Consider the following 11,603-nt stretch of genomic DNA (forward strand, 5'->3'; position numbering starts at 1 on the left):
CTCCATTGATATTATCTCCTGCATGCATTTGCATTCACTTACTTCCAAGAAAATTGATGGTAATTTGAATTACGAAATAGATTCAGTTTAAATAGTTTCTTGGTTTGCACGTTGAAGAAAATTGGGTTCTTTTCTTGGAGCTTTTGTGATTTACTTTTGTAATACTTGTTGTAAATCTGTTCATAAGGAACTCATAAATGCTATGGCATTTACAACAATTTTCATAAGTTGTTCATAAGGATGAGGATGCCAAGGTTTTAGGAGTTTTCTAGGGGGATTCACTGCAGTTGAATTTCTGTTAAAAGATACAGCATTCTTTGGAATTTGAACTGGTTGCCTCTGTTTGCTTAAATGGATTGACCTAATGTTTCCCCCTGATTGTTGTAGATATGGAGAACAGTGTTGTTGCTGCCTTTTAAGCTCATTACAGTATTCTTGCATGAAGCAAGTCATGTAATTGCCTGCAAACTTACCTGCGGTCATGTAAGAAAGCCCTTTCCTTTATCACATGTCATATGAAGGGTTTAAACATGTCTTTAATGTGACCATTAGATTTTGGCTGCATAATTTTTCTACTAACCCATCTTGCTGGTTTTAGTCTTTGGATTATGGTCTGCTCAATTATCAATGTTCCTTTATCAGCCAACTAGTCTAGTTGAAGTCCTATAGGTGTTATTTGGAGATGTGCGTGTAAGAAGTGACTATTTTTAATGTGGCAGGCACTTGTTGATGCCCCGGATATGGTAAGAGGCCAAATGAACTTCAAGAGGCTTACATTGACAGATATCACAATTGACATTCCACGTGTTCCCAAGAACAAATGGGTTGATCGAAGCTATGGAGAAGGCTGGTAAGGACGACGACAGCTTTCACCAGCATTTGTAATGTTATTTCTTGAAGATATGTTTTCTTTCTTATCACTCTTATGTTAACTTACAGATGTTAAGAACAAATGGGAAAGTAGCTCGTGGGGTAGAAAGTTGATTGTCCAGAAGAGAAGAGCATCTCTCAACGACTTTGATAGGTTCAAGCTTATGTTGGCTAAGATCAAGGTCAGTTTCCGATACACCCCCTATTGTGTCTACCCGTTTTATACCAGAGTTCTTTTCTTGAAAGCACTTCCTCAAAACTTCAATCGAAGCTTGACGAGCTGTAATACGGTTTTGCAGAGGTCTGGAGTCATCAAGCAAGAACTTGCTAAGCTGAAAAAGGAGAATGCATCTTGAATTTGATATTGAATCATGGATTTTTGTTAGTTTTTGTCATCAAACATTCTGCAGGTTGTTCTTTTTTGTAATTTTTTCTTTTATTTACAAATGATTAAAAAGATTAAAGATCAGTTGAGAGATCTTTGTTTGCTATATTACATATTTTATAGTGAGTTTAATAGCAGGATATTGCTTTGCTTGCTGCAATTTTTCGTATCAAAATTCTGGTATTTATTTATATTCCCTTTATAGCATAATGAAAAATAAGACACTTAAGCTGTTTAAGTTTATAAGCTTCAAAATAAAAAGTTTTGATGTATTGTTTAGACAAACTCGAGCTGCTCAAGCTAGATATCGAGTTAATTATCTTACCTTAATTTATGTGTGTATATACTAAGTTTTGCTGATAATAAATATTAACCATTCATTCAGATAATTTTCCTATACATATGTATTTGTGTATATAAAATCATGCATTTATAAAGTAATAAAACACTGTCCAATACAACCAAGCATTTGGTTTAAATGATTGATACATGATCAAAACAAAAAGAATAAGAAACAAAGAATGAGTAACAAACAGTTACATGTTAATTTTAATATTAATTATTTCAAATGATATTTTATTAAATTCATATAAGAATTTGAGTAAATTATAGTATCATATATTATGATTTGAGTAAATTCATATAAGAATATTGATTATTAAGAATTTTATTAAATTATATATTTTAATTATAATATATTTAATAATAATTATGTTAATTTATATTTTATAGTATCATATATTATGATTTGAGTAAATTCATATAAGAATATTGATTATTAAGAATTTTATTAAATTATATATTTTAATTATAATATATTTAATAATAATTATGTTTAAATATGATTAAATTATTTATTATTGATATTAATAATCTTATTAAAATTTAAATAAAAATAACAATAATCATTTACCAAAACAAATTTATGCTAAGGGTATTCTAGTCATTTTAGTTTTTTTCCATTATGCTATTACACCTCTATTCCATTCAACCAAACACAAGATTACTATTACGCCTCTATTCCATTACATTCAACCAAACAGTTGATTTGCTATTACACCTCTATTCCAATACACCTCTAATCCATTACACCTCTAATCCAATACACCTTTAATCCAATACAGCGAACCAAACGTGCCCTGAGTTCCTATTGGAAGCTTACGTAGGAAATTCATGCAACTTAGCAGCAGCGACACCCGCCGTGTACTACACGTTGCTTGGATCGCGTCTACAACCAGGCTTGCTTGCATGCCCATTTTCACATGACCAAATTCTTGTTTGATTTATGTATTTTCATAATTTCATCTAAAATGATATTTTTGTGTTAGAAATAAATTTATTTAGAGAAAAATATGTGAATATTATCGAAGAAAAAGAATTAATTATGTTAAATTATATCTTAAATTTAAATATAATTGAGGGACTAAAATCAAAATTTAACCCTTACATTTGTATTATTTTTTTTTTCAAAGTCAAGTTACAAATTGAGGGATGGATTTGAATCCTTATCATTATATAGAGTATGTTCTTTTATACAAAATCAAAAAAAATTACAACTTGAATTTAATGCCAACCAACTTCAAATCAATACAAATTTATCATTAAGTTAATGGGATAATTCTAGGGTGTTCAAATTTTGGTTAAAATTAAATTAATTGATTGAACGGATTTAATTCCGTTAATCGGTTAGTGGCTGAACTTAGTTCGGTCGGAGGTCGGTTAATAGTTTTCTGGAATTTCAATTATCGGTTAATTCGGTTCAAAAGGGTAATTAATTGAATTAACTGAACTTAATAATTATATAGTGTTTCAAGACTTAAAAATTCGGTTAACTTTCAAGACAAATGAACATTATCAATGTATTTTTTATATGTTTTATATTTATTTTAACCAAAAGATAACCGAATTAATCGAAATATTTTTATTTAGTTAATTTTTTTGAAAAACTTTTAATTCAATTAACAGTTAAAAAATTATATAATTTTATTAATTTAATTAATACTAATGCAATTCAATTTAACCGAATCTACAATTTCAACACCGAGGTGATTTTATATATAGGATGATTTCAGGGTTGTGAGATGTGAGGAGGTGATTTAACCTTCAATCTAGTTCCCACGTGCTACACTCTCCCACTCACGTGCCACTTTCCCCTTCGCTTGGGGCATCATCAATCCCCTCTCTCTCTCTCTCAATCACTTTCTGTCAAATTTGCAGCTTTTATCTGTCTCCAGCTCCCGATAACTCCCCATTGTATCAGTAGTAGTACCCTACAAATAACTAAAAATAAAAAACCAACCCTTCATTCATTTTCTCTTCTACTGTCTCTTTAAAGCTGTGTCTTTTTTTTGAAAAAAAGTTACTTTTTTCTATGTAAAAGTATCAGTCCTCTTTGCTTACACAAAACAGGCAAAAAAAAAAAAATGGCAAAGCTGTAATAGATATTTGATAATATAGTTATATATATACGAATACTGGTGGCTGCTGCAACAGGGAGTGAAAAAAAAAAAGGAGAGACAAAGATTATGGAACATGATGATATGTTCATGGGGAACCGAAGCCAAACTGGTAATAAGTATAACCCAAACAATGCAACCACCAACAGTTTCAACTTCGAGACCACGCTCACTGAGTCTCACGCGCTGAACCACCACCACCACCACCACCAACAACGACACTCTCTTTACGCCGGCGATGGGTCGAGTCGTATTCACCAATCGGCAGATCCTCATCTTGTTTGTTTGAAGCTTGGGAAGAGACATTACTTTGAGGGTTCATCAGATCTGAACAACCATCGTCACTCCGCCGGTGGGTACTCTATTGGAAAGAAAGGTAAACCCTATTATGATAATCTTAGCGGCGAAGGAGGTGGGCCTTCTTCGTCGACGGTACCGAGGTGTCAAGTTGAAGGGTGTAATGTTACACTAGTCAACGCTAAAGAGTATCACCGGAGACACAAAGTTTGTGAAACACACTCTAAAGCACCCAAGGTGGTGGTGCTAGGGTTAGAGCAACGCTTTTGTCAACAGTGTAGCAGGTATGGTCACTTTTTAATTAATCTCCACTTCTTTTTTTAGTTTGCATTTTCATCCCTCAGTTAAAAATTTCAAGTATTTCTAACTGGTCATCGTGCATCGTCAGGTTGGGTTATGCAAATTTTTTTAACATACATTAACTAATTTGATCCTTTTCAAGCTAAGGAAGCAAAATATAACGTGTAACATTTAATTTGTTCATTTTTGTTGAGGTGTATGTGACATATAATGTCTTTAACTGTTTGGTTATTTCGACAATTACATCAATATTTAATAATAAAAATAAATAAAATTTTTAACAGTAATTTACTATTTGGTCATATATAATTATTTTGGTGAAATATTTTATTTTTCTTTTTAGTCTCCATCTTTATTGCATGCTTATATACATCTCCATCTTTCTTACTGCATGCTTTTATGCATTGCTCAAAATTTGGGGGCATAGGTTTCATGTAGTGTCAGAATTTGACGACTCTAAGAGGAGTTGCAGAAGGAGATTAGCAGGTCATAATGAGCGTAGAAGAAAAACCTCTCACGATTCTGCTACCAGGAACTTTGCTCAAGGTATACTTTTTCTATTCCTTTTTACTAATGGTATTTTTTTAATTAATTTTTAATTTTAAAAGGGTTTTTTTTATTAGCTAAACCCCATCTTAATAAAGGAATTATATTAATGTTACTTTTGGCTGCATGTTTTACATGTCACCGTATTATTTTAATACAAGTCCTTTAGACAGCGTTACCGGATATTAATCTTTCATTTCCCAGATGCACGTTGTTTTATGTCTCGTGAAAAGTATGTATGATTTTTATTTATTTGTTATTTAACTATGTATGATTTTTATTTATTTGTTATTTAACTGTGAAAAGTTTCTTTAGTTGTCTAATTATTTTTGGATTTTTGAGTGTTTTCACGTTAGTCCATTGGTGATTAAAAAGATAAAATTGAATAGTTAGATAATTATTATGTAATTTTTTATAATTAGGTGATAAAAAAGAAATTTATTAATAATTGAGTGGTTATTTTATAATTTTTCATAGTTGAGTAACTAAATAAAAATGTAATTTGCCATTCCGGAAAATGTAGATTTAAACTTAAAAAATGTAATATGTACGGGAATAATTTTTTTGCAATTGAGACAAAAAGGGTATGCTTGTTTTTTATGTTTTTGTCGATGCTTTATGATCCATTTGATTTGGATAAGGTTTCACTTTATTGAGCTGGTCACAGTTGAATCCCTTGTAGTTTGAAATTCGAATAGGCCATGGTCACATGTATATAGCATGTATAGCATCATAGGAGTGGCACATCATGTTATGTATGCGTACACCAGTGTATTCCCTAGGGCAGTTCAAGCGTATGATAATCTTATGTATGTAGTATGTTGTCAAACAGATAATAAACCGATGACCGGGAGTTTTCCGTATGTATCGTCGCCAACAGGACGTGCTCTCTCTCTTCTGTCATCCAAGGTCGATTCTTGGATCTCCCCGTCTAATCTCTCAACAAGATCTAGTGCCGCCTTGCGTGAGCTGATTGTGGAAAACCGTGCTGCCGTCCTCGCACAGCAGCCCGTACTCGAGCGAGACTGGCAGTATATAGGTGAGCCCCAACCTGCAGGGTCCAATCCTATATTTGTTCAGCATCACTCATTGCTTGACCCTCATGGTTGGGACGTTCAGTTCCCGGAAACCGGTGGTCAAGTCACATTAGATCTCATGCAAGCTTCGAACTCAGCGTTTGGAATGTTGTCGGTGAGGGGAAAAACTAAGGAAGAAGAAGAAGAGTGTTCGGAGTTGTGGCATTCCCTGCAAGGAACACATGGATAGTTCCAACTATTATTCTCATTTCATTATTGATTGTTGGCACTGTATAATTATCCATTCATATATAGTTTGATTGAAGAACAATTTGTCACCACTTTGTTCTTTTGTAACATAAAGTTCTCAAATGTTGTCACTGAACCATAAATGCCAAGTGATTGTTTGTTAATTGTTGACCTTTCTTTTAGGCCATATTTTATTTAGGTAAGCCGCATTAGTTTGCTTGGACCACAAATGCAAGTGATTGAGCCCTTATCAATGAGCCAAATCAACCGCACCCACCAATACATGTTAAATATATATACTTGTTATACCTTCGTCTTAGACCTCCTTGTTAGAGTATTTAATTACCGTTGAAACTTGTCAACACATAGCTTCAAGCTAGACCCCATGGTCTCGCCTAAGCATCTTGTCATACTTAGCAAACCCATATAATCTGCAGAAGGTATATTGAGAAGGGTCTTTCAAAACATCTATCAGTCCATCACATTGTTAATGAACGAGACTCTTTCCTTTATAAATACTCCCTCAAGTACGGGTAAAGGAGAACCTAAGAGCAGGGGCAAATTCAAAATATTGCTCTTTAATAGAGCTAAAAATGTAATTCTGTCAGTGTATTAATGTAAAATTTTGTAATTTTTAAGGGATTAAACTATAAACTTTTTTGTTTTTGAAAAATGTATAATTGTATTTTAAATTTCAGGAGGGAGCTGAAATATAATTTTACCATTAAATTAACTTAAAATTTTGTAAATACGAGACAAATTTTCATTTGTCTGGAGGGGGACCCCAGCCTAAGAGAGAACCCTAGACTTCCCAAGAGCTCTACAGGAATACAAGTATAATAAAGTGAAGGTGGAGGATGATGTGGGCATTATCAATTTACAGCTCTGTCTATGATGGATTCAAGTGAGGGGTTATTTTCATGTGAGAAAGTTCCTTAGAACCCAAGCCATAATTTTAGAAATATGTGTGTTTCCATTGCGTGTAAAGTGAAAATCCACACACCAACATGCGTACAATTAGTGTGACCACTCTTTCCTCTTCTATGGCTTTCAAAACTTTCAATTTTAATTTCACTACTATATAATTCCAAATTTAATATATATAGTTAGTATTTGATGTATTGTCACATAGTTCAGTTTAAATTAAACTTCGGCTTATCCGTTCAAGCTCGAGGGCGCACTCGAAAAGTGGGAGGGTTTGGACAAAATACGATGCTTGAAAAACGGGCTTCAGTAAAATTTAAGGTTCGTTTTCTATATAGGCCGGGCATTGAGCAAGATTTTTTGGCCTGAGCTCGGCCCAAATATTATGTTATAAAACATATTATATTAATTATATATGTTAAATAATAATTATATTTATTTATATTTATATTAAATCACTAATCCAATAACAATTAAACCCATTGTTCAAGACCTAAAAAAAAACACTTACCCAACTAAAAAACCCAACCCAAAATATAAAATTTCAAAATTTATATTTAATACAATAAAATATTTACTATATTATTTTTGTTTTTTAATATAATAAAATATTTATTATATTTATGGTAGTATTTTTTAATATATATTTTTAATGTGTTAGAAAAATTTTATTTTAGCATTTTTAGTACATTTAGTGTATTATATCATTAAAAAAATTAATCTAAAAAAATAAAATATGAGTGGACCGGGTTGGACCCAAGTTCACTTTTCTTAAATAGGGCCGACTTGGGACAAAAAAGTAAACTCATTTTTCGGGCTAGGCCGGGCCTGAGATTGGGTGAGAAATATGGCTTGTAAATGGTCTATTTTCTTCCACACGGGCAGAGACACAGACGTGTGTCTCAACCGTGTGTAACACACGGCCAGGTGACACGGCCGTGTGTCCCCTATATCTTAAATTTGCACAAAACAGAATGTTCACACAGTCTAGCACACAAGCGTGTGACTTGGCCGTGTGACCCAAGTCAATATACTCACATGGGCACGAACACGGGCTGAGACACGGCTGTGTATCCCTATTTCGAATGCCCACATGGCCTGAGACACGGGCGTGTCTCCAAACCGTGTGAGTCACACGGCCTGGCCACAGGGCCGTGTGACCCTTGCAGTGTTAAAAATTTTAAATATTTTCGAAAAATTTTTTGAGTTTTCGACTGAGTCCCTATTTGTTTCTAATGCATAAATTTGAGCCTTGAGGGTTCGTTTAAGGGACAATATGTATGATTTTGATTGGTTTCTAATATGAATGCTAGATGAAATGAAATTTCTGATAATTAACTTGTAAACTTCGGTAATGCTTTGTAACCCTGTTCCGGCGACGAATTCGGGTTAGGGGTGTTACATATGATATATGAGACAAATAGTGCTATGTCAACATGGAGTATAAGTGGACTTCCACACCATCATTGATAAAAAAATCAGTGTTTTAGTCGGTATTTTTGTTAAAAAAAAGCAATTTGATTCTTTCTAAGAGGTTAACAGTCAAATTTTAGCTTAGAAAAAGAAAAAGAATCAAATTCACAAAAGATACAAATGTTGAGGGTTAAATTTAACATTATGTCCTTTTTTTATTATAAAACATTTTGTTGACTTTGAATTAGCTAATTTAACAAAAAAAATCTAAATAATCTAATAATCTAACCTTGACTTAAGATCGGACTATTCGGTCAAACCCTAAGGTTCCACATGAAGTTTAAAAGGGTTTTGGAATATGAATCATGGTTGCTATAAGTGGAGAGATTTCTTTTAAAGCTTGGTGGTAATTATAGTGTAAAACGATTAAAAAATATTAGGCTCAAAAAATAAGTTTAGATAAAAACTTAAACTCTTTAAAATATGGGTCATGATCGAGTTTCAATATTTAGAACCCGAGTTTAGCTCAAGTTGACCTAATTTCATGTTATAATATGTTAAATTTTCATTTATTTAATGTGATATAAAAGTTTATATACTCGTTATATTATATAGTAAAAATATATATTGAGCTATTTGCATTTGGAAATTTAATAAAAGAAATAAATTCATATGATAGTAATAAAAGATATATATATAATTACTAAATGTTAAATGAAAATAGTAATATTTTAAAAACTAATAAAAATAATATAAACGAGTCTAAACAAGTATGGATTAATCATTTATAAATATGGATAGATTAGGGCAAAATTTAAGGTTGAGCCAAATTTGAACAACTAAGTATGGCATTGATACCAAAAATAAACTCAACCGTTTTGATCTATAAACACCTCTACTTATGAATGATGACATCCTATCGTATGTGCATATTTATATTTCTTTTGAAAACATATTATATATGCAATTATTTAAAAAGATAATAAAAATAATATCAAACTGGTAGGCAATGGCCTCTCCCTAAAAAACACCTTCGCGGTGGTAAATTCTCCATATAATTCCTTTTAAATTCAAAAAAATTATAGATTAATATAATAATAAAATTACACTTTGATCTTTTATTCTAAATCTTTTAGCCAAGAGTCTAGACAGAGGGTACACAATAGCCTTGCCTCCCCCAATGGTCCAATAGTCCCTTCAGAATTTAAGAAATTATAAACTATTATAATGATGAAATTACATTTTAACCCTAAAAATTTATTATTCATTTTAGCATCTTTTAATTTCTATCTTTAAACCACATCAATACTGACTTAAGCATCAAAGAGCGTCTGGCATCTCTTAACATGATTTGCAAAAACTCGACTTAGCTCGGCTCAACTCGAGGTCTCATTTTGAAGAGCGTCGTCCACAAGCTCAGCCCATCACCTCATAAGTGCATCAGCTAGTGTAATATACATCATAAAAATGAAAGACAAATGAGAGTGTTGTCTCTTTCCTAACATATTTACTAGAAATGGTATCATTAACTTTTTGTCTGCTTATATTAAATTAGATGAACATATATACTCGATTTCGGGCAGACAGATTTCAAAGGGATTGATGACTTATATCTCAACCATTAATAATACCCTGCCCTTCTTTACCAAAGAAATGTATGGTTGAGACTGAATTTTATTTGGATTGACATTATTATTTTTCGGTATTAGTATTGTTACCAATATAAAAGGAGAGCATTAATATTTCTATTTAAAGATTAAAGAGAGCTATAAATAATTATTCCGGTCCTTGAAAATAGAAAGTAACCCTCCAACTAACCATGTATGTATGTATATACGTGTATATATATAATCAGCTTTGTGACCTGATTGGGACTGACATGGTGAAGGTAGCCAAGCATCTAAATCCCAATGGCTCCTAATACAGAGATATACTGTTGGTAAAGTCCCCACAAAGGACGATCGCTTCAGCAACCAAGTACCAATCATCACGTGCACTGCACGTGAAACTCTGCAAATCCATTTCACGCCAAATCAGTTGAGCCCCCCACCCACCCACCCACTTCTTGCCTTTTCACATGAACTGCAATGCAATGTATGCATTTATATACCCATATATATCAAATATTTTTATTTACTTAATCCAACAAAACAATTATTTAATTCCAATTTCGAAATTTAATAAAATTTCTGTAATTTTTCCTACGTATTGAAATGCATTGATGGGAGGTGGATTTTTGTGAAAAAGTATATGAAGTGTCCTTCGTTCGAAACTAATGATCCCTCAATAGGTTGCTATTGTCCTTGAATCAAGTCAATATTTTATCCCCTGACTCTGTCCAGAGCGCGAGTCGAAAGCGAGATTCATAGAGCAGAAACTCCTTATCAGATTAGGCTGTGCATGATGTACGATCACCTACCAAGGAAATGGTGGCAATTATCTAATTATAATTTCGAAAATTAATAAAAATATTTGTAATTTTTTACAAATTGAAATGCATTGATGGGAGGCCGACTCTTTTCGAAAAATTTTTGAAGTGTTGTTCGTTCAAAGCTAACAAATCCATTGGTATTATCCTTGAATCGAGCTAGAGTTTTATCTCCTTACCCTGTCGAGAGCTCGAGCCTAAAATAGGGTTCATAGAGTGACAACACCTTATTGGATCAGGCGGTACATGATGCACAATCACCTATCAAGAGAAAATAGGCGTTGTGCAATTGGTAGGGCTCACCATTTCCTTGGTAGGTGATCGTGCATCATGTACCGCCTGATCCAATACAGTGTTTCTGTTTTATGAAACCCGCTTTTGAGTCGGGTTTTCGATAGAGTCGGGAGACAAAATTTTGACTCGATTTAAGGACAATACCAACCCGTTGGGGGATTTGTCAGCTTTCAAGAAACCATGCTTCAAAGGTTTCTTTGGAAAAAATCAGTCTCCCCTAGACAAAATGTTTTCCCACTAGTATGATTGGGTTGGATTCCCTTACTTTTCCATCCTCCATTAACATTATTTAACAGTAGGCGGCCATGGCCGAAGGCTTAGGTAGTTTGGCAGAGAAAGGGGTAGGGCCAATGGCAGGGACCATCATAATAAAAGATGGAAAATTAGAAGTGTTTAGGGACCCTACAAAGATGGAGAATGGGGAG

At 33.0% G+C, this 11,603-nt stretch overlaps 1 protein-coding gene and 1 pseudogene across 1 annotated transcript; both read left to right on the top strand.

Moving 5' to 3' along the window:
- The first annotated feature begins 488 nt into the window (after positions 1-488).
- On the top strand, positions 489-1,415 carry LOC121224097 (60S ribosomal protein L14-2-like; annotated as a pseudogene).
- A 1,993-nt stretch (positions 1,416-3,408) lies between these two features.
- On the top strand, positions 3,409-6,283 carry LOC107945549 (squamosa promoter-binding-like protein 7). Its single transcript, XM_016879602.2, has 3 exons — positions 3,409-4,292; positions 4,736-4,854; positions 5,687-6,283. Exons 1-3 carry the CDS (start codon positions 3,781-3,783, stop codon positions 6,118-6,120), a joined length of 1,065 nt encoding a protein of 354 aa, XP_016735091.1. The 5' UTR covers positions 3,409-3,780; the 3' UTR covers positions 6,121-6,283.
- The last annotated feature ends 5,320 nt before the right edge of the window (positions 6,284-11,603 follow it).

The sequence above is a fragment of the Gossypium hirsutum genome, chromosome D12 (genome assembly GCF_007990345.1).
Source record: "Gossypium hirsutum isolate 1008001.06 chromosome D12, Gossypium_hirsutum_v2.1, whole genome shotgun sequence".
Taxonomy (NCBI): Eukaryota; Viridiplantae; Streptophyta; class Magnoliopsida; order Malvales; family Malvaceae; genus Gossypium; species Gossypium hirsutum.